This window comes from Halictus rubicundus, chromosome 10 (genome assembly GCF_050948215.1).
Source record: "Halictus rubicundus isolate RS-2024b chromosome 10, iyHalRubi1_principal, whole genome shotgun sequence".
NCBI classification, from domain to species: Eukaryota; Metazoa; Arthropoda; class Insecta; order Hymenoptera; family Halictidae; genus Halictus; species Halictus rubicundus.
The window spans coordinates 13,125,946-13,149,297 of NC_135158.1; the positions used below are offsets into that span (position 1 = coordinate 13,125,946).

Sequence of the window (23,352 nt, forward strand, 5' to 3'; positions counted from 1 at the left end):
GGCGCAAATAAACGAGCCTGTCCGCGGTAAATACGGGCGGAACGAGTCCTCGTTTCCGATAACGCGCTCGTATCGTTTCGTAATAAACCCCTCTCCCTCTCTTCCTCTCCCGCAAGACGCGTTTGTCGGAAATTTCCGAACTGCCGCGACAACACCCTTTCGAGCTTCTGGGACAAGTGCACCCTCGCTAGACACGCTTGTCCAACCCTTCCCCGGGGTCCCGATCCTCCAGAAACAATGTCCTCATTCTCGAGACAACGTTTGGTTGCCTGCCACTTTCACTTTCCTAGTAGATCGCGGATTTTACGCCGATTGTATGACAAAACCGAATAATTGCAATTTGCATCAACGAATATACTGAAATTATTAAAAAGGATATTCTCGAGCGTCTTCCGCTTCTAGCAGCGGATGCAGACAATTCTTCAATTTTCCACAAAGATCCGCAGTCTACTTGCGAGAATAGATAATTAATTTTTCCAGTGTTTGGCTGTGTTCGCGCACCCTGCAGGATTTCACTCGATTCCAGAATTGCTCGCCACGATGTACCCCCGGATCGGTTTCTCCCGGAAAACGCATCGGGGCGGGAACTGGTTTCCGATTCGCGATCGAGGACCTTGCAAGGATCCGTCCGATAGCTCGCGCGCGGCTCGCATAACAATGTAATTACGTTACGCGTCTAAAATAGCGTCGCGTTAATTGTCCTCGAGCGTAGGACAGCCGCTCGAAGGGTCTTGAACGACGACGGCGACGTCGCCGTGGAAATGTATGCCGGATCACGCGCGACGCCTTTCACGAGCTACGTACTCTCCTCGCCGAATAAAAGTATTATCAGCGGCCGTTATTTCCGTCCCTGGCTCATTTTCCATTTACGAACGGGAAAGACGCACTCAGGGCGGCGGCGGCGGTAGCTGATCGTAAAACGGGAGTCGTCGGGAGTCACGGTTCGGAACGTGTCGTGTCTCCTCGGCGAACACACGCGTCGAATCGCTTCTTTTCGGATGTGTATCGTTTTTCCTGTTCCCGAGGCTCGCCCGCACCGCAAAACGCTCTTGCGTATGTGGCTCGGATGCGAGTTGAATTCGGAATGTAACCGGCGCGGCGGCGTTGGTCTCCTTGACCCACTGATTAAGTCGGCTTACGCTCGGTTTCGGCGCGAGTAACCACTCGCAACTAGTTTGCCCTCGCGCGAACGCACTTCCCGAGGTGAACTCTCTCTTTCTCTCTTTCTCTCTCTCTCTCTCTCACTCTCTGCCCCGGAGAGCAAAACAGTGAATCTCGATCCAGCGAGTACACCGTCGACGCGAGACATGTATTTAACCATTGGACCATTGGACCATTCTTACAATCATCGACGATGCTTCGTTTATCAATTTTTGGAAACATATTTTCGAAGGCGCTTCTTGTAGTCACGTTGGCCTCCCTTTTGTTTCTTATGTAACAATTACGCATTCAATCGCCAGGATCTGAATAATTATACGATTTTGATATTCTGGGTCAATGATTGACCCAGGCTCCGCTGGGGCTCCGTTAACCGTTGTGCACTCTTCTACTTCGGTAAGAATGATTGCAATTGTAAGATCTACGTCAAGTGTACGAGGATTAACCCGCCTTCTGTGTGCAGAGAGCCCCGAATAGTCGTGGCTCAGATGCTCTTCTTTTCGGAGCACTAGATCACAAGCCGCGTCTAGGTCCAGAGTGATCTGGAAGAAGCTGGACCTCTGAATCTCGCGAAAGTTCCATCGAGAGAACGTTCATTTTGTTCGCGTGGAATAGGCGTGGCCTGCCCCTAGTAGGCGTGGCTCCGTTGCTCCCCGTTCCAAAGAACTAGATCGCTCTTCTTTTCGGAGCACTAGATCACGAGCTGTGTCTAGGTCCACAGTGATCTAGAAGAAGCTGGACCTCTGAATCTCGCGAAAGTTCCATCGAAAGAACGTTCATTTTGTTCGCGTGGAATAGGCGTGGCCTGCCCCTAGTAGGCGTGGCTCCGTTGCTCCCCGTTCCAAAAAACTAGATCGCTCTTCTTTTCGGAGCACTAGATCACGAGCTGTGTCTAGGTCCACAGTGATCTAGAAGAAGCTGGACCTCTGAATCTCGCGAAAGTTCCATCGAAAGAACGTTCATTTTGTTCGCGTGGAATAGGCGTGGCCTGCCCCTAGTAGGCGTGGCTCCGTTGCTCCCCGTTCCAAAAAACTAGATCGCTCTTCTTTTCGGAGCACTAGATCACGAGCTGTGTCTAGGTCCACAGTGATCTAGAAGAAGCTGGACCTCTGAATCTCGCGAAAGTTCCATCGAAAGAACGTTCATTTTGTTCGCGTGGAATAGGCGTGGCCTGCCCCTAGTAGGCGTGGCTCCGTTGCTCCCCGTTCCAAAAAACTAGATCGCAGTCTGTGTCTAGGTCTAGATTGGTCTAGAAGAAGCTGTACCTCTTGAATCTCGCGAGTGTTCCATCCAAGGAACATCCATTAAATTCCCTCTGCATGGAGTAGGCGTGGAGTAGGCGTGGTCTGCCCTTAATAGGCGTGGCTCCGGAGCCCTTTACATAACCAGAGAAAAATCTTCGATTCCTCCGAATTGAATCGGTACTCGACACAGTCCGAAACACTTCCTCAAGATTTCCTATCGCGTTTGAAACATTGAGGAATGAAGGCATCTTTCTAACAAGCTACGCCGAGCACCGGTAGCTAATAGTCCAGCTGGAGGCGCACAGGTTGTCGCCTAATGGAGCAACTCACTGGCAGCCGCCGACGCAACCATCGAGAGCCACTTCCGAATGCTTATCAGGGGCGAACAGGAAGCGAAAGGTTTATGAAAATGTCCGTCGACGAATCGGGGCTCGCGCCTAATTAAATCGCGCAGAGGGGAATGGAGCGCACACCGTTGCGTCGCAGTTACCAGTTCTCTGGTCTTCGCTGACGTTTCTCTCGTTTCTCTCCTTATTGATCTCGACGGGGGCCTCTTTTGTTCAAATCTCGCGTGACCGCCGATCCTCGCGCGGAAATAAAAACAACCGAGCGGAGCCGGCTCGGCTCGGCGCGACTCGACTCGACTCGACTCGACGCAGACAGTTATTGCCGAGCCAGACGAAGCTTAATACGCCGCCCGAAAAATTGGAATATCTTCTTCCCATTTCACACAGCCTCATTGTTACCGGCCGTATCTTCCACCGACGAACGCAGACCGCCCGTGGGAACCCATTGTCTTTCTGCGCATCGCATCCCCCGCGGACCATTCTGGATTTAAACTCTCTTGAAAAATTCAATTTTACTACCCCGGGCCCAAACAAAATACTACCCCGTGTACCATGAGCGTACTAATCATATTTTATGCGATAGTTTAATCCTTCAGGGACGACGTTCGAGTGCTGATGTCGACTTCTTGATATTTTCTATAGCTATCTCATAATTCGAAAACATTGGCAAGGATTAGACTGCGAATTCTGTGCTTTCGATGAAAATAGATAGGAGAAACGGTATAAGCATTAGAATACTTTACGATTGTTCCTGTATCTGAGACTGAGACAAAGATTTTTGATTTTGCATAATGATCCGCAGTACAGTAGTGATGAAAGCGCATCGCGTCTAATAGTCCGACCACGCGTAATCAATTTTGAAACGTGTTTCAGAGTCAGTGCGGTGTACTGACGTCGTCCCTGAAGGGTTCTGAAAAGGTTACGAGGTGAAGTGATTTAACACAGACGCGTGACCCTCAAATTTTGAGACGTTAAATAAACCAGAGGGGCCCAGCATTTCAGTGAAGTTGAGCCTCCCAGAAGTTGAAGGATTTCAATTCGAAAATTTATCAAATAGAACAGCACGCTGGTTCAACGTTACACCAATACAGCTACGTTGCCAAAGTTAGCTAATTTGATTAGAAACTTTCTTTTTTTATTGTGTGCGTTGCCTTGAATTCGCGAGGCCGCGATCCGTACGATCGCGTCTGCCAGGCACGTGCTACGATTCTAGGGTTACGATTAACGACGTCTTCGAGGAACGATCGCAAGGTCGACGAGCGATTTAGAGGCGACACGATCGAGAGAATCAATTGGAGACCAAGGACCTGGGCACGGTCGATACCGAGCACCGAACTCGAGATCCGGATCGAGACTGTGCCAGTTTTTTTCCTGAGAAACGCTTCTGCGACCGAGTCCGAATAGAAACTTGCATTAGTTACACGATTTTTTATTCCGTGCATAGTGTCGCGCGGAAATACGTGACCGAACTGAACGCGCACACCTTCCGGCTGGTTTCCACCGATCAGCTGGCTTCCGATGCTCGTGTACGCCGAAGGGATCCCCGTGGTTGACCAAATTTGGCGTCGGAGAGAGGAAGAGCACTTTCGATTCTTCGTGTATGTAACTGCCGCGACCGAACGGAGCTGGCCACCCACATCACTTCCTAACAAAGGCACGGGGAATCGTTCCGAGTTGCTATCCGACTCGAAGTTACTGGATCGAGCCTTTGGAAACCTGGGCTGAAAAGGATCCCGTTGCGAACGGCCCTACGAGAGCAACACCGTGTTCTAACTTAACTCATATCCGACCGGTCGGAAGTCCCGTCGAACCCACGACAAATTCCATTATGATTGGCCTCTCGCATTAGCGATCGCATCTCCGATATTCCCTTCAGGAAGAACCGTCTCCGCCCCTGCTTCTAGCCAACCGATAGACACGGCGCGTCGCGTAGCGTCGCGTCGTCCCGTGCAAACGGATCGAAGATCCTTGGCGCCTACACCGATGGGCTGGGCTCCATTATTTAACACCAGAACTACCGGACCAGTCAAAATGACTTGTTCCTAATTTTTTCGTTTACAATTACTGAAATTGTAGAAATGTTTTCATCGGAAATTTTGTTTAAAAGCGATATAGTCGCATTTATTGCTCGGTAGTTCTAGTGTTAATCCTTTGCACTCGAGCGGTGACTCTGAAGCACCACTAGAAATTGTTGTGGCATTATTTCAAAGAAATTAGAAAAAATATTACGAAATATTCGTTGCATTACAAAATTTGTATTCAATAGATTACTAAACGTTTAACTATTATATGTAGAAATCGAATCAGTTTCGTATGAATAAAATGAAAATATTGTAAGACTGAAGAAAAATTTAGCTTTGGATTGAAAATAGCGCCGAGTGCAAAGGCGCGCGCTCGAAACGACGCGGAACTGATCGATCAACGAAAGAACGGATCATTCAAAATTGTTCCCGAGAGGTGAATCTCAGATTCGTGACAAAACGAACGCAGTAAAGCTACTTGCACCGAACAGCAACCATTTCGCACGAACAGATCCGAGGATGATGAAGAGTTCGGATAACAAAGGTTCGGATAACGGAGGCTCCGCAGTAGCAGAAAAATCGAACAAAAAAACCTTGCGTTACCGATACAGTTTCACGGTTGGCTCGGGCAAAGAAATTTTCGAGGAGATGAACTGTTTCCCTACATTCGGTGTAAGAGTGAAATTCAGCTGACTGCGCGGCTCGCCGAGCCGTCAACGGAAAATATCGTGAGAATTTCTCGCGTCTCCGGGTACCAACGACCCGTAAATTCGTTTCATCTTGGCGACCCTTATCTCGAGCGCCTCGCGCCACCGCGCCGCGCCGCGCCGCGCCGCGCGGGCATTGTTCGCTGCCGATGACGAGTCGGTTCGAATCTCCGCGATAATTCAGAAGCAACAGAGAAGCAGCAGAACCGCTCGAGTGTTGGGGACGCCGAGGAAACCGTAATTCGCCGTAAACTCGGTGCGCGTGTCTCGAACTATGCTTTTCCTATGATTCGTGCCGCTTTTCCGCGGTATCGTACCTATCAGCTCAAAGATTTAGAGGGTCGCTAACCGTCAGGGCGGTCCTTTTCCCGCCAAAAAAAAGAAAAACAAAGATCATTCTCGGTTCCCGAAGTTCCGGAGCACAGGTCGCTATCAATCCGAGTTCGGAGAGGTTGTAGCAATTGCCGGTGGAGAACTGTGAAACTCGTCGGTGTCGTTTGGAAGTTTCTCGATCGGAGTCCAACAAGAAGAAAAAGAAGAAGAAGAAGAAGAGGAGGAGGAGACCTCGGCCAAATAAAAGAGACTTTCGCGGAGAACAATCGCCTGGAAACTGCACAGAAACCGCGGTAACTAGTTTCTGGGTGTTGAGACAACTACTTGGATTAACGAATGAACGTTGGAACGTAGTGTGGCCGACAGAGGAATCCCGGAGGATCGCGTCCGCGAGCTCGCAATTATATTCGCGGCTCGGCTCGGCTCCGTGGATTTCCGTCAATTGGATAACTACTCGTCTGGTCCCAGGTCGCCTTTGTACACTTGTCCGATCGCGATTCAACTTTGCCCGGTATCAAGAGGACGTTGCGAATAGCCCGGCCAACGAGCAGATCGAGAAACGTCGACGTTCCGCAACCGGAAAACTGCGGAAAGTATCTCCCCCCTCTCTCTCTCTCTCTCTCTCTCTTGGATTTCTCGGGTTTCTCTCGCGCACCTTTGAACTTTCACGAGTTTCTATCCGGCTCCTAGACGCCATTAACGGATTACAATGTTAATGGGAATTCGATCGGCGTCGACGCGACGTCGATAACGGAACAAAGCGTTAGGTTCCTGAGTAATCCTTCTTATTTCGCTCTTTCCTCGCTGCACGGTGGAACCTTGCGATTCGGCCCTTCGTCGCTCGTCACACCAATTATTGCTTTCAATTATCGTTTATTATTTCCGATAGCCGTTTACCTGCAAATATAAAATAGTCTGAGTTTCAGGAACGCATCGAGTCATCCGTCGCTCGCAACGCTAATTATCGTTTATTGTTTGCAGTCTCTAGTTCGGCAAGGAACAACGTCCTTCTGATGTCAGACTCGATATTAACTCGAGTTATTTTACTAATTTACGGTGCGTTCAGTATGTCTCAGTTATGCTACCGTAGGCTAGCAAAGCCTATGGGAATGTAATTGAATTATCTGAGAGTTACAAATTAAAAGAGAGAAAACTGTTCGGACGGCGAAGGGTTAATCCCAGGCTTCGAAAAGCCGTGACCTTTCTCGAGCTTTAGAATTTATTTAACACTGGACTCTCTTTCTCTCTCTCGGGGAACTAAACCAAGGAATTTACTGGAGGAAAAAGAGGACGAAGGATCTAACTCTCGGACCTGGACACGGCCGTCTCCAGAGAGTATAAATCGACGTCGACTGTTCGCGGGATCGGGGAACACTATACACGACCATGACGATTCCAGGGGGCGAGAATTATTCAAGGGATTGGAAAAAATTGCAATTACTGTGATTGGCTACGGAAATGTGTCCAGGCTTTCGGTCGGAAGCTGCTCCAGATTGCAGTGCAGTGGTATGGCGCGGACCAAGAGCAAGAGAAAGAGAAAGAGAAAGACCGGACACGGCGAGATCTTTTCTCTTTTTCTTTGTTTGTCGATCGACAAACGAATGGGCAGGGGGGGGGGGATGTATGTGCTCCAGGAAAGGGAGCAAGGAACAGGCCTTTCACCTTGAAACAACACACACAGCCCGAAATAGACGGGGCGCACTCTATTTTCGGGCAGCCGAGAGGCTTGGTCCTCGAGTGCGCTTTACTCCGATGCATCGTGTCCCGGCTGACACGTGGACACGAGACTTTCCTTTTAGCGGGGAACGATGGAAATTCGAGGCGTTACAGCGTAATGCATTTTCTGCTCTCTCTCTCTCTCTCTCTCTCTCTCTCTCTCTCTCTCTCTCTCTCTCTCTCTCTCTCTCTCTCCCTCTGTCTCTCTTTCTCTCTTTCTCTTGTCTCCCGTCTGTACGGCCCTGTTGCGGAACGTTCGGAAAATGAAAACCGGCCAATAACTAGGGGTGCGATCGATATGTAGTTATGAATGCAATTTCAACAACCAAGTTTCGTTTCACGGTTATCGATCCCTACTCGAAAACAAAATGTTTCAACGAGTATACAATAGCCTGTCTCTTAACCGGCCTATATTGAACCGGATCACGGGCTGGTCAATTAAGTATTTAAACATCACGTTTCCGACTCTCGAAAAATTGTTGACATCTAAATTGCGATCATTTGGTAAAAACAAATAGGACAACCACAAGCCTGGACTCATTTTAAAGCTCGAAGACTCTACTTTGACAGAGCTGCGTCCATTTTCCTCCGAGATATTTTGCACACGATCTGGCAGGCGGGAAACTGAGGACCCATTTTTTCCTCAAAATGCAGCGAACACTTTTTTCGTAAGTCAATCTACCCAGTCGGATTCGAACCTTCTTGTAATATACTTGACCACCTCTATACATCTTTATCAATAACGTACCGATCGGTGGGAGGAACGTCCTCAAGAAATGGTACCGCGCGATTGGGGTTAGAGGCTGAGCAATCCTCCTTCAGAACGTGGTAGCGAGTCGATCTTCGAGTAACCCGATTTCAGGCCGGTCGCGGAACAAAGGGCCGACACGGAAGAAAAAACAGGCCACCGTGGAGAAGAACCTAACCCGTTGGTTCGAGAGACGGTCGCGAAACGACGGCCGAGCGTCCGTGTCCTGTGGCTGTGTGGGTGGCTTTTATTTTTCGGCTGACGCTCGTAAGTGCTTATAGCTGGCACTCTCTCGCGTACGTACGTACATGCACAGAGAGGCAGAGGGGGACGAGGATCAGCGCTCTGTCAGCGAAGTAAGAGGCTCGACGTCGACGTCGTCGCCGTCGTCGTCGCCGTCGTCGTCGTCGTCGTCGTCGCTGGATGCCAGTTACTCCGTGGCCTAGATAATTCGAGTGCCAGGTCTTGTACCACTGTGCTCTCGAGTGCCGTCTGCTCGTTTCCGTAACCGCGGCATAAATATTTCGTAACCGACCCCCCTCCCACTCGAAATTTCGCTAACAGACTCGCGATCATTCCCACGAAGCGACGACGCGGCGAAACAATTCGTTCCCAATCATGGAAACCAAAGTTCGATAACCCCGGACTCGAGAGCCACTTCCCTCGCGATTTACAAGTTTCGAAGAACCCGCAGACTCCTTGTTGGATCGCTACTTATCTCTACTGTTGGTACACGGATTTTACGCATTTATCAGACGAACGAGTAGTTGCAATCTAAAGCAGCGGCCGGATCGAAATTTTTAAGAAAATTAACGCGTCGGTTGTTAACGTTGTTCGAGGAAGAAAGGAATTTTTACTCCAGCTACAGTTGTAAAAATCCGCAGCGGATCTTTATGCGAAGTAACATTACAAGAGACAGAAATAGAACAGACAATTTTTTTATTTCTATAGATTTATGTGAACGAACTTTATGCAACGCTTTTACTGATTTAATTCTCACCGTCTCGTTCTCTTCTCATAAATGCATAAAATCTTCTCTACTGGTTATCTGTGTGCCGAGGAGAAAAATGAACGACGAATCGGCCGAGGTGTTCGCGCCGAGGGGGATGCAATTATAGTGGTTTCGGGGTTGAAGTCGAGGACAAATTGTTCGGTGTCGTGGCTCAACAAGATTGTTGCAAGTGGTGTGCACGTGACGCGAAAGCCGTAGTAAACGATTCGGCGACTCGATGCATCGCGCGTCGGCTCGTTTAACCGGTACGATCCACCGATAACTGCCTGCACCAATTAACGGAGAACCGTCCCCACCAAGATTTTTCCGGGTAAGATCGACGACGACGAGAGACGATCCACAACAATAGGGCGCCGCGCGACGTACTGTTTGTTTCCCGAAAGACGCGTCGGAACGATCGACCCGCGTGCCGCCAGACTAAATATAAAACGCGTCGGCCCTTCTGTCTTTTGTTTTTCCAACACTCTCGCGTGGCGTAATCTTCTACCTGAATATTCATTCGCGAAACTCTGGACTCCGGCCGCTCGATTGGCCGCCGCGTTGGTAGGAGAACGCCCGCCGAACTGTTCGAGACGCTAATCGTGACAATAGATGCGAAAAGCATAATCGACCACCGGTTATTTATCCTGGCGAAGAATGAACGTAATAATGTCTTCTGCCCGTAACCATTAAAAAGCAGAAAGATTGAAAGAATGAAAATAATGTTCATTCGGTCCCTGCTTCCGGTAATTGCTGCAGAAAATTTGTCTACTAATAATCTGTTCAATTTTAACACTTTGAACGCCAAACTAGAAACCCGAAAAATTCCATAAAATCAAAGTAAGTTATTTAATGAAATAAAAATTGCAAAAACTTAAATGTACGATACTGAGTAATCCTCCAACTTTCTTGCACGTTACAGATCCTAATTAAGTTTAGTACAATGAATATATCAACGTAAAAATTCATTTTAAAACCTGCACAAATAATTCCGTCAGCCACATATGACTGACGTGGCGTTCAACGTGTTAAAAGCGTCGCAATTGGAGTTATGAGGTATGCTTCTGAAATAAATATGAACGATTCGACATGTTGAATGTCGACTGCAATAGATAATGATCTGTACAGAAGCCGTGGTTATTGAATCTGTTATGTAAGTTCTTTAGTAAATGACCTATCTGCTGACTGACGAGCAAAACCGAAGAGTTTAGGGGAGTAGAAAAGTTATGTGTTTCCGAGACGAAGCAGACGCTCGTCTTTTGTTTTGGGTCAACCGCAGGAACCCGGCCGCGGCCGGTTGCAGGGAAAAAATGCGAAGTGGCCCGCCGCGGCCCGCGGCCACGTTCATCTTGTTAACAATGTGCAATCGATGATGCATGTTCGTCGGAACGCGTGATCGCTCGTCGAAGGGAACGGTTCGACGAACCGTTTAACGGTTCATTACGCGGGGAACGATACTTTTCAATGCGCAGCCGACAAGCCCTTCGTCGTTCCATTCTGTTTTCGCATCGTCTCTTCCGTTGCTGGAGACTCTCGTCGATTAGGGTTAGGCGATACTTTAGCAAACCTTCGGTGTTCAGGCTTTAGCGCGTTCGCTGCCATTTGTTTCACTGCTTACCTACCCCGCTAAAAAGTTTTATTCAATGAAACGTACCTCATTTATGTAGCGTATTAAAACAGTTTATCAGAAGAATGTCGTGGATTCTCTGGATATTACAAAATTGGAAAATTTCGTGTTGACAAAGTTCATCGAGACGTCGATTTCGTTCATAACCCGTTACCGGAGTATATACAGTGACTCCCACTAATATTCGGACGCTCTTAAAAATCGCATAACTTTGTCAATATTGGCCTATACTACTTGAATTTGTTTGAGAAGTGAGAACAATTGGTTCGCAACATAATATGGAAACAATGTTTGATTAAAATCGCAGAGAAAGTACGAAAAGTTGTACTTCGTTGTCCAATATTAACAAAGTTATACGATTTTGAAAGCGTCCGAATATTAATGGGAGTCACTGTATATTACTTTCTGTTTCATTCGAGTTCCCGCGGCTCGGTCCATAAGTATCGGGAACTCTCGAACGAGCTTCCGTAGCCCGACCATAATTTCGTCGAGAACGTCGCAACTTACGATCCGAAAGCCCCGGACAATAAGAACCGTACCATCCCCGGAATCCAGGAAGCTTCGAGTATCTCTGATTCGACGTTGTCCCGTGTTGTAAACTCGTTCGTTTCTTTATACACCGGTAGATCGGTAAAAACGTAGGATTGAAGAGCGAAGGGAGAAGTGAAATTGTCTTCTTTACACGCGACCTCGCGGATCCGCTCGAGAAATACAGCCGCCCGTTTTTGCGGCCGGTTGTCACGGCCAGGAAAAACTGCGATACGCGTCCGAGAGGGAAACAGGGAAACGATTTTGTAAGTCGTTTCCTTCGGAGGATGCCGCGTCAGGTGCTTCCGACAAGTCGCGAACACGGCTGAGGACGCTTAGGGGTGAAAAGTTCCTCGACGTTGCACTAGAATATTGGGTTGGACTCGATTTCAAACGGAATCTACTAAATGAAAACTTTAAAAATTAAAAACAAGACTTTTCTTGACTAGATCTATTTAGATTATTTTTAAGCTCATTTCCTCTACATGCAGTGATCTTGCTCATTGCCCCCAACATTTCACTGCCGTAAACTGACTGATACGTTGGGTCTAAGTGGACCCCGCTCCCGTGGTCCAAGGGTCTCGTTGTACGGCATTGTTAACGCTAGATTTACGGGACCCGTCAAAATGACGGAGTCTAATATTTTTAAATTGCGAATATTGAGATTGTAAATTATTTAACAAATTGATTTCTTTGGGTATATATTATTTAAAAAATGGCTACAAACTTTGATCGATACATTCATGTTATTTTTACAAAGTAATGTAAAATAGTCATTTTTAGTGCTCCGTAAACCTAGTGTTAAATATTTATCCAACGATAAGTACCGCCATACGGTGCACGCGGACGAATATGTTAATTGTTGAAATCGGGAGAACGATTTTCCGAGAATAAAATGGAAAAGGGTGGAACGAAGTTCTAGCGAGAAATTCATTTTCAGGAACGACCAGCCACGCGCGCACTTCTGCCGACAATAAGTAGAAACGGGCCGCGATGACCAGACACGATAGCCGAGACGCATCTGCTATCTCGCCTACGCGTCCCTGTGCATTCACAGGGCATGCAAATCGGTAAAAATTCCTGCATATTTCCTGAAACTTTTTTGTGACAAATTTTGCATCAAGTTCCACGGTCCATCGACACGTAGTGTAACACGTAATACGGTAAACCCTTCTACAACGCGGAGCAAATATTGCGATTCGATTTGTATCGAGTTTAATTTAATTCTGAGTTTCTTATAACGCCGTGAGAATTAATCGCGTTACAGAAGGGTTAACTGTATTAGATACGACTGACGGAGGGTTGCTTTGACAGTTGACCAACAGGTTCCTCCAACGACATCGAGAAAATTTATAGAAGATTCCCTGTTATGCTTCTTCAAGAATGACTACCGGCGAAAAAGAACACGAAGCTACGAAACGTTCGATTCGCCCGCGAAATATAATTCGGGAAAGACGAACCACGATTGACAATCGAGTGCTTACGTGCTGTGAAGAGGGATCGATGTATCCGACGCGTCGCGATGTAACGCGATTAATACGAAGTCAGTTCCGAGGGGATGACGCGACGTCGCGAATTACGGGCACGCACTACATCCCGTTAAGTAACCCTAACCACGTTCGAAAATCTGTCGTACGCGCTCGTTTCGAGTCGCACGGACTGATCGTATATCGAAATACTGGAATGTCGAACGACATCGTAAACACTCGATGTCCGGGTCCATTCGAATCCTTGTCTATCTCCTGTTTCGAACATGTCCCTTCGACGCCCATTACACGTTTGCATAGCAACCCCTTTACGTCGCATTGGTAAATAACGCTGACAAGACACTAACCAACCGGAAGTATCACTGGGCATTAATGAAAGAAATAACTAGCACCCTGAACGGTTGACTGTCGAATGAGATTTATCGGGCCCGGATACCGTCGTGAATTTAAAACAGATTTGAAATAGACTTACGATGGCAGGAAGCGGAGACAGCGCGGCTCTCTCTCGATGAATGATTGCCAGGACTACAGGGAGAGCAGGTGTGACGTCGAGTGGAACGAACGCGCGAGAGAGCAAGAAACGCCGTGGCACTTTCGGATAAACTCTCGATAACGGGGAACGTCGCGGACGACAACGATGCCGACCAGCACTCCGGCACCACGGGAATCAACTGTCTTTCACTCGCAAGTATGCACGAATATCCCGTGCGAGTTCCTCGAGGGCCGATCGCCGATGCACACGCGGCCGGATTGTTGTACTTGTGCACAATGCTGCGTGATCGTACACACGAACCACGTACCGTGGCGGCGAGATCGTGGAACGACGACAGCCATCCGACAATGCCTCACGCCAGCTGGTGTGTTTACTACTGACGGAACGGTCCGTCGCGTCGTCCCTCGAGCCCAAGGCTCGCTCGGGACGAGGAACACACACACACACACACGCCGGGAACCGCCGACAGGCCCTACAAGAGAGTGCAACAGTTGCTCGATCCCCATGCCCACCGTCGGCCAATCGCTGCACTATTACCACTCGAACCACTCTTCCACCGCGGTCGGTAAAGCAGTTTTACAGAACTCGAGTCGCTCCCTACCTTGCCGACGGAACAGGAGACCGATCGATTTAAATTTTTTATTCGATCGAGCAATTAATTTTTACGATTCTATTCATTATTGAATATTTTTGACGAGGATGTCCATAGCACAATTGATCGATTCAAATTTGATTACTCAATTGAGCAATTAGGTTTTATGATCGAGAAGTGAATTCATTGTCGAACATTTTGTATGGAGCTCGGGTCATTTGTCGTGATACTAAAATTTTTAACGACGCAATGAAAACTATCGATCGTTAATTTTTATCAAAATTTAATTGAAATTGGCGCCGAGTTTGAACGAAAGAGAGGAGACATACTGAAAGACTTTGAATGCAGTCATTTAGAAAGATGAGAATAATGACTTCATATATATTTTTGTACTGTACATTACAACTTATCACTGTCAGCGTTACATTGTGCAAAACCGTCGTCCTTATCCGTCGAAATGACAACCTGTCACCACTTCTTCAAAATGAGATTTAATTGATTTTTCGATGCCGAATCCACGTCGCTGCAACTGTCTTCGTTGGGCGAACTCTTTGAAATATGAGTGAGATACGATTCTATTAAACATACTTCTTCGTAAAGATCTTCCACAGACATTTCCACGGCAAGTGAGCACTCGTTCAACAGCCAACGAAAGCTTCGTGGTAAAGATTTTTCGAATACTGCGAAATTCTTTGGTTTCACGCGGCTGAAGATGCAATGGTACATCCAATAGTCCTTGAAGGGTCGAAAAAATTGGTGTCTGCTATTGGTGTCGTTCACGTTCAGCTTACTCTCGGTTTTTGGCGTTGAGACGAAACTGTTGTCTCGGAACAAGGGAATTTCGCTTAGATTTATGGGATCGTTCAATTTTAGAAAATCGTTGTCTATGTCTATGTTATCTATGTCTATGTTGTTGATATCTATATCGTTCGACAGAAATAAATTCTCATCTGTGATACTTATTTGATCAAAGCTACTAAAACTAAAATTTTTTAATTCGGAGAAAGAATCTTCCCTTCGTTTTTCAAGTTTCACAATTGTGGCAGGTCCTTTAACGAATTGACCCTTAGGGTTTCGCATAAACTGCAATTTGTCTTTCTTGAAGCGCATCCTCGAACTAAGCTGTGGCTTCTCTATGGCTTCCTTTTCCGCTATAGTTAAGCTCAAGTTGTGTCGACCAAGAAACTTGCTTTCTAATTTTATATCTTTTTTGTTAATACTGTGGAGTAGATCCGCGTCTTCATCCTTCTCTTCGTCGCCGTTGTCGTCAGGAATTGCTAGTCTACCATCCGGTAGCGTTTCCGTGAATGTAAAATCCTCTGATTTAACATTACAATTTTCTACGGAGGATGTAATACTGTTGTAATACAATTCCTTGGGAACGTCAACCACCACTTTACACGGTACCTTCCTGTACACGTAATCGTTCACGTTTTCATTTCTCTCCACGTGCTCGTTCTTCGTATCGTCTTCTACGTCGACGAGCTCTTTCATTTCTTCTACACTCGGCATTCTTGGTTGCTCAAAAGGAGGCACGATCTTATCGATAAAGTGCAAACGCGAGTCTATAATATCTAATTTAATGCCGCACTGCATCGTTAATTGTACAAGACTGAAAATTAAACAGATTATAGAATCTTTCCCATAAATAAATTATTTGTGACTCGACGTAACGATCACCTCAGACTACTTACGATTCAGGTTTTGTCATGTGGCCTACTTTCGTACGGAAGAAATCAGTTGTCAAGACAGCGGGTATGTCGTACAGAGGATTATCCAACAAATATTGCAAATACGAACGAAGCGGAGTTAAAGAAGGTGGGAAAATGTCTATCGCTTTCGGTGGGCCGTCGTTGGAACTTAAATTACAAATATATCTGGTCATGGCGTGCACGAGCTCCTCCGACAAACAGTGTTTCGAATTCTTAATCTCTGATTCCTTCTTGTCCGCTTTGGAAGTGATAAATTCCAGAAATTTTATGTACAAATCATCTATGCCGTGAGTGTTTGGACAATACTTAATTTTCGTCGGAAAATGCGAGTGCGTTAGAATCGTTTTCCTGCCCTCGATATACCCCTGCCATTCTCGAAAACTAAATAACTTTTCGTTCAGCAGGCCCCGTGGAATAGCCATGCTGTAACATAAAATATAAACGCGTTAGTAAAACGTGCAAAGACTTTCTTGTTCTCTGCAATGCAAACTTAATTACAACAGGACATTCGCAGCCGCAATTTTGGGTGGTATCGTTGTACAATTCTCTTCTCTCTTCGTGTATTCTGGCCCCGGACGTGATCACATCGTTCTCTATCACCGCGTATGGCATTTTTTCGGAAGTGAAATAAGTCGCCCAACTACCATTCGATTCGAGCACAACCGCGCCACCGATTTTATCAAATTTCTGGGACATGAAAGAGAAGTGTTTATACAGAGCCTCCTCCCCGGTGAAACCGTGTTCAATATCCTCCACGATGACTCGCGATAATCCCAGTTTCATTAGAGTCTCTCCGTGTCCTGACACAGAACAACCTGCGTTCCTAGTTGCATAAACTCCACAACCCAACATCGGAGTGTCCCCTACTCTTCCTACTAATGTTTTGTTCAGACCACCTGTCGTACTGCCAACAACAATGCTGCGTCCATCGTACGCTATGCAACCGACGGTGTCATTACTGTCTACAAATGGTAGCTAAATAAATATACTGTTTCTCCCAAACCGCTTGTCCACCCTTCTAAATATGTAGACGAGTAGTATGTATATCATTGGCAACTTATTTACTTGTTACCATATCGTCTCCTAGTAAACTTAGATTGTCTATGTCATTTTTTTCGTCCTCTTCCGACAACTCTAATCGTGCCAACGGTGCTACCATGTTCCCCTCGGATATCCAATTTAAACCAGCATACTTTGCTAAATTCTTGGCTCCTTCACCCACAAAAATTGCATTCGGGAAATTGTGCAGCACGTATTTTGCAAGCGATATAGGGTGCTCTATGTCTGACACGGCTGCTACCGATCCGCACTTAAACGATAAGCCGTCCATCAAGCTTGCCTCCATTTGCACTTGTCCTGCATCGAGTGCATTGGTATGTAAAATATACATTTCCGATGTTGCATTGCAGCTACCGCGTAATTTATAGTTCTAGGATTATAATACCTCTTTCGTTTAATACAGACCCATAACTACAATTGTAAAACTCGTCGCATTCCAACCACCATAGAGCAGCCTCTACAGCGTCTATCGAACTCTCGCCGTGTAGTAATTTCTTGTATCCATTTATGGCAGCTTTTTTACAACCTGTTATTTTTTCGATGATTATATCGTCATTAAAATCCCCTGCACCTCCGTGTACGATTATGCACGGATAATTGTTCTCGTAACATCTGCATTCCCTGGCCCCTAATCTTCTATTTACATTAATTGATGTATCACAGTGCAGGTTGTGTTTATACGGTTCTAATTGAGAACAATAGCTTTCAAGCTGCATTTTGTTACGAAATGTACAAAAGAACCGAAAATATTTTTTACAAAAGGGGCTGATAATATAATTCTGGATTTTGAGGTTCGATACATGAAATATAATCTGACAGACAAGTAGACATTCACTTTTTTTTTTCACTCACCTATTGATTTTTTCTGATATCCTGCTAATCTGATACTCAGTTACGTCGTCCAGTGCAAACAACGTTTTCAATACAACGATGATGAATGCCATTGCACGTCCCTCGTAGTTTGGAATGTATGATTTCTCTATGGTGAATGTCATCCTTGGAGCAGTGAGAGCTATCAGTCTTTCAGTGTACAACTGTATACCTTCTAAAAATATAAAATTGTTAAAAACAAATTATACATTAAAAGCATGTAGCTAATGAAAATATTTTAGGTACTTGGTAATCCCATCTCTTGACAGTATCTATGAACCAGTGGCAAAAGATCTGGACATGTTACATCCCAAACATGAAGAAACTTTGCTATACCCGCGGTAAGACGTCTCATTCCTCTATGAGTAATTTCCACATTTTGCGTCAAAAAATTTATCTCGCTCTTCGATAAAGACACTTCTGGTGGCAGTAAATGGTCCAGTTTATAATAAGATAAATGCCCCTCCCTACCATATCTGTAACCGGAAAAAACTGTAATTAAGAACAATAATAATGTGAATATTTTGTATTATATACCTGAGCATATCTCCTAATTGAATGGGTTGATTATGTATCCTAAGAGCTAGATATATGATCGCCCATAGTCTCATAGGTGTGATTACATGGGGTCCTATTTTGTACTGAGTACTTATGTGTTTTGCCTTATAACTAACTCTTTTATTCCTGGGTACATTTTTGGACAGCTTCTTAATTTTCCTTGTTTCCTCTTTAGCATGGGAACTGAATTGCACTCTGAAAAGATACAACATTGTACAATTGTTGTTAAGAACAATTTGAGGAACACTTACCTTCCCTCATTGTCTGAAGACTTTACTGAACTGGATTGAACGCTGTATGCACTCTGAGTGAACGTACTAAGGCCATCACCTTCGGAACTAGCTTGAGATTGAAGAAACCTATCATACTCTGCATTTATTAAGAGTCTCTGAAAAAATTTGAACAATACATATATATACATACAGTATAACGCCTGTACATACTATAAATGCATAAAATCCAAATTACTTACTTTATTTTTACTAAGTTCTCGCATAGAACTTCCCTCGCTTTGATTACCAGATACCATAGAAGTATTTGTACTGCTGCCAGTCTTTCTACGTTTTCTCTTCCTTTTTTGTAACTGTATTTTACCATAAATAATTTCTGCATCCCTTTTGTTGTATCTTTTAGCCAATTTCGGCACACATTTCCTCTTTGTTGAAATGAATGCAACTTCTAACTTTCCTAAATATGTTGCCCATAATTGTAATACTGTTAGTTTCAGATCTGCCGGAGCCCCAAGTTCTATAAGTTCGTTTGTTAGTCCAATTAAAATGAAATTGTACAACTCCCATGAGGTCCATCCAAGCTCCTCACCTGGAAATCAAAATATATGTTAACAACCACTGGTTAGTGAGTTAAAAAATGATATTTTACCTGAGCCCTGAGATCTTAGCTGTCTGATCCTTGTTTTTCGTAATCTAGTTGAATTGTCTATTCGTAATTCGAGAACCTCCTCCCTGATATCCTGTGCAAAGCACCATAGTTAAAAATCTAGCCTTTCGAGAGAGAAAATGACATTGTCGTACCTCGTTTTGTGTTTGACAGGTTTGGCAGAAAAAATATCCTGCTTCCTTATAAAAATCTGCACTACCACAAAGCTTGCACTGTTGCATTCTTTCCGTCAAACTGTTAACACGTGCACGAAACAAAGCTTCGCAGTGCTTTTCCGCCAACAGGTTATATTATTCATTTCAAGTAAAACCCGCGTGGTGAACCAAACTATGGCGGCTAATACGAAACCAGTGGCATTATTTCCGCGAAAGGGGAAAGTAGCAATATCTAGCGGTAAGAATATGATACTAATTGGCAAGTAGTTTGTGCATTTTACCGTAGATGGCAACACTGAATATTTTAAATATTCAAATTGCTAATGCAAGAATTATTAATTAAACGCGTCACGATTTACAATTGTTAATGCACAATGTGTATTAAAGTGCCTTTGATAAACAATGCAGCATTATTAAAATAAATGTTCGAACACAAAAATTATGACGTCATCATCATCTTCCTTCACCTTTGTATACATATTCCATATTTTGGCGCGAAAACAAAATTCAATGTATTTGCACAATAGTGCGGCGTATGTAGTTCTAGCAAAATTAGAGAAAGCATTTCCTTTCCAATTTTTATTATTATTCTTCCTTTTGTGCTTCATTTCATTACTTTGTATTTTATTTAATATAACAATCATTCATGTTATGAAATAATCTATCGCAGTAATTCGATCGCAGATATTTGCTTGTAGTTCCGACCGAAAATTGAATATCGTGTGATCTGACATGAATGTACCAGGGAAAATAAAAAAATTAGACGAAGTTGTGGTAAACAGAATTGCAGCTGGTGAAGTAATTCAAAGGCCGGCGAATGCTCTAAAAGAATTAATCGAGAACAGGTTAGAGATTCAAAACCGTACACTGTCTCGTATGATTATTCGCTGATATTCATTCATTATAAACATTTTAGTCTCGATGCAAAATCGACTAACATTCAAATCCTTGCGAAGGAAGGCGGTTTGAAATTATTACAGGTATTTGTTAGTACAATTTACGTCGAAAAACGATTGTAGAAAATGTATCGTTTGTTGTTTTTATCAGATACAAGACAATGGTACAGGGATCAGAAAAGATGACATGGAAATCGTTTGCGAACGATTTACAACGAGTAAACTACAAACATTCGAAGATCTTCAATCTATATCAACTTTTGGATTTCGGGGAGAAGCACTGGCTAGTATCAGCCACATTGCACTCTTAACAATTACAACAAAAACAGCCGATGAAAAATGTGCTTATAAGTATGCAGCTTTTATGTATAAATGGTCACACCTAAATTGTTCTTTCATTAAGCTTCTTATCTTGTATTAGGGCATCTTACATTGATAGCAAACTGAAAGCCCCACCGAAACCATGTGCTGGAAACCAAGGAACCACAATAACAATAGAGAACTTGTTCTATAATGTTGCAACAAGAAGGAAGGCTCTATCAAACGTAACTGAGGAGTTCAACAAAATTACAGATGTAGTCACAAAGTATGCAGTACATAATCCAGCTGTAGGATTTGTATTAAAGAAAGCTGGTGAAATAACACCTCAGGTATTATAAACAGAAATCAAATATAAATTTATATGAACATTATCATATTAATATGATCCACATTATTAGGTCAGAACGCCCCATAATTCCACAAAGATGAGCAATACAAGGTTACTTTATGGTAACCCTGTCTTCAGAGACTTAATGGAAGTTAACCACACAGATGAGGCTTACAAATTCAAAATGCAGGCGTTAATAACAAATCCGAATTACAAGAATAAAAGGATGACATTACTCCTGTTCATTAATAATAGATTGGTCGAATCCTCTTGTAAGTTTCAGAATGTTCAATCAAGCCTCTTTTGTACAATGAAATTTATAAGCGTTCGATTTCAGCAATTCGGAAAATGTTGGAAGAGCTGTACTCTTTCTATCTTCCGAAAAAGACCCACCCTTGGTGTTACATCTCTTTGGAAATCGATCCACAAAATGTTGATGTAAATGTACATCCAACCAAACACGAAGTTCGATTTCTACACGAAAATTCTATCATTGAAAGAATGAAATTTGCTCTGGATGAGAAATTATCTGGAAACAGTGCTTCCAGAACATTTTATTTGCAAGCAAGATTACCGAAGGCCGATATTACTAAAGAAGTCTTGAAGGAAATTTTGCCAGAATATGAAAAGGAAAGCACTGATAAAACAAAGAAAATTCGTCCCCAGGAAATGATTAGAACCGACTCGTCTGATCAGAAATTGGATAAGTTCAATTTTACTACTCATGCAACAATGAAACATGCTAGAAACGATGATACTTTACAGCCTGATCAGCCTGAAAATAATTCTCTACTCGACAAAGTAAACGAGTTGAAAAGAGATAATAAGGATCTAGAAAAGACAGACGAGATACAATCAACACCAATTAAATTGTCATCTATAGAGGAATTAAAAACAGCAGTACCAAATACACCATGGAGTAATATAATAAATGAACCCAGTCAGTCTACATTATCAGAATTAGTAAAACCTGATAATATAATCTCCTCCACATTTGACAGTAATGAAAATCAAAGAAATCTAGACAGTACCCTTCTAGATAGCTTTGAAGATCTAAATAATACAGCAAACGAGTCCATACAACAAGAAAAGTGCATTGATGAAATTGCAGACAAGGCACGTAAACAAGTATACCAATATTTCGGAAATAAATCTGCAGAAAAACCTAGTCCTTCTAAGGACGAAACAGAAATAAATAAGACTGATAATCAACCTAATGTAGACTCACTGGAATCACACGAACCAATGGAAACTGGTAGTAATAAGACTGCTAACACTAAAAGTAGTCACGAGTTCAAATCTTATTCGATAAATAATTTCAGAAGAGAAGTGAAACTAACGAGTGTGTTAAAGTTGCGGCAAGAAGTGGAGAACGAATTGCACGAAGGATTGAAACAAATCTTGTCGGACCTAATTTTTGTAGGTTGCATCGATGAACGTTCTGCACTCATTCAGAGTGGAGTGAATTTATATCTTTGCAACACAAAGAAATTAGCGTGAGAAAACTTTTAGAAATTATAAAACTGTAAGAAATTGCAAAAATAATTATATATACTCCTGTATTTTAGAGAGGAACTGTTTTACGAAATTATGCTGTATGACTTTGCAAACTACGGTGTTATTAAATTCTCTGTAAGTGTTAAGAGCATGCTCTTGCTATGGGATCTACGAGTACCCACATTAAAAACTGTTTTGCGTATCAACTTTTACTTATTTTTAGGATCCAATCCCTGTGTATGAATTAGCTTTGTTAGGACTGGAGAGTAGTGAGGCTGGCTGGACGGAAGATGATGGGAAAAAAGAAGACCTAGCAACAAGCGTTAAAGAACTCTTGTTCGAGAAGGCAGATATGTTAAAGGAATACTTTTCGATTGTCATAGATAAGAGGGGGAATCTGAAATCTTTGCCAGTGCTATTAGGTATAAATACTTTGATAAAACTACCGTCGAAATATAATCCATCGTTTATTTTCATTTTCTTTCAGAGAAATATTTTCCGTATGAAGCTGGCCTTCCTCTGTATATACTACGTTTGGCAACCGAAGTCGAGTGGTCAGGGGAGCAAGCTTGTTTCAAAAGTTTCTGCAGAGAAACTGCGATGTACTACAGTCAAATGAATCCCATGCATAACGCTCACGACTGGAAGTACATTACAGAACATGTTTTATATTCTGCGATTAAAGAGAGTTTACTTCCTCCTAAACATTTTGCACACGACTCAACGATATTGCAGATAGCCAACTTGCCCGATTTGTACAAAGTTTTCGAAAGATGTTAGACCATGTTCGTAAGTTCAATTTTTTTTTTTAATGACATTTGTACAGTTTATTTTACAAAGTAAATTACAGATAACTATTTCTCTTGCTTGCGAGACGAACGTGTGAGCAGTACTAAAATGTTTGCGAAAATGATTTTATCCTTGACAAGTGTTATAGTCAGCCTGCAAGATGATAATTTTAATTACTAATTAAACTCACAGATACATTTCAGTTATATTTTCGTAATGAAATGTAACAGATACAAAAGACAGTACAATAAAAGGAATGATGATTTTAAGTATGCATA

General features: G+C 43.7%; 3 protein-coding genes across 6 annotated transcripts in view; 1 reads left to right on the top strand and 2 right to left on the bottom strand.

The window, feature by feature from the left end:
• The window catches only part of Tws (protein phosphatase 2 regulatory subunit tws), a 44,285-nt gene extending 30,459 nt beyond the window's left edge, over nt 1-13,826 (bottom strand). The window contains exon 1 of the mRNA XM_076794880.1: nt 13,380-13,826. The gene's annotated coding sequence lies outside the window, so the exon portion shown is untranslated. The remainder of the gene's footprint in view (nt 1-13,379) is intronic.
• Nucleotides 13,827-14,356: 530 nt separating this feature from the next.
• On the bottom strand, nt 14,357-19,357 carry Taf1b (TATA box-binding protein-associated factor RNA polymerase I subunit B). Its single transcript, XM_076795144.1, has 9 exons — nt 19,223-19,357; nt 19,071-19,161; nt 18,664-19,010; nt 18,443-18,579; nt 18,171-18,386; nt 17,880-18,109; nt 17,616-17,808; nt 15,687-16,127; nt 14,357-15,604 (listed from the first exon to the last, which is right to left on the bottom strand). Exons 1-9 carry the CDS (start codon nt 19,307-19,309, stop codon nt 14,461-14,463), a joined length of 2,886 nt encoding a protein of 961 aa, XP_076651259.1. The 5' UTR covers nt 19,310-19,357; the 3' UTR covers nt 14,357-14,460.
• Nucleotides 18,944-23,072, top strand: Mlh1 (DNA mismatch repair ATPase Mlh1). Of its 4 annotated transcripts, none has more exons than XM_076795148.1 (10): nt 18,944-19,042; nt 19,942-20,088; nt 20,160-20,223; nt 20,291-20,490; nt 20,561-20,789; nt 20,859-21,060; nt 21,126-22,284; nt 22,357-22,420; nt 22,509-22,707; nt 22,773-23,072. In XM_076795148.1, exons 2-10 carry the CDS (start codon nt 19,976-19,978, stop codon nt 23,063-23,065), a joined length of 2,523 nt encoding a protein of 840 aa, XP_076651263.1. In that variant the 5' UTR covers nt 18,944-19,042; nt 19,942-19,975; the 3' UTR covers nt 23,066-23,072. The 4 variants fall into 4 exon arrangements, with proteins under 4 accessions (XP_076651263.1, XP_076651261.1, XP_076651262.1 ...); XM_076795146.1 differs by lacking the exon at nt 18,944-19,042 and adding an exon at nt 19,412-19,481; XM_076795147.1 differs by lacking the exon at nt 18,944-19,042 and adding an exon at nt 19,535-19,667.
• The last annotated feature ends 280 nt before the right edge of the window (nt 23,073-23,352 follow it).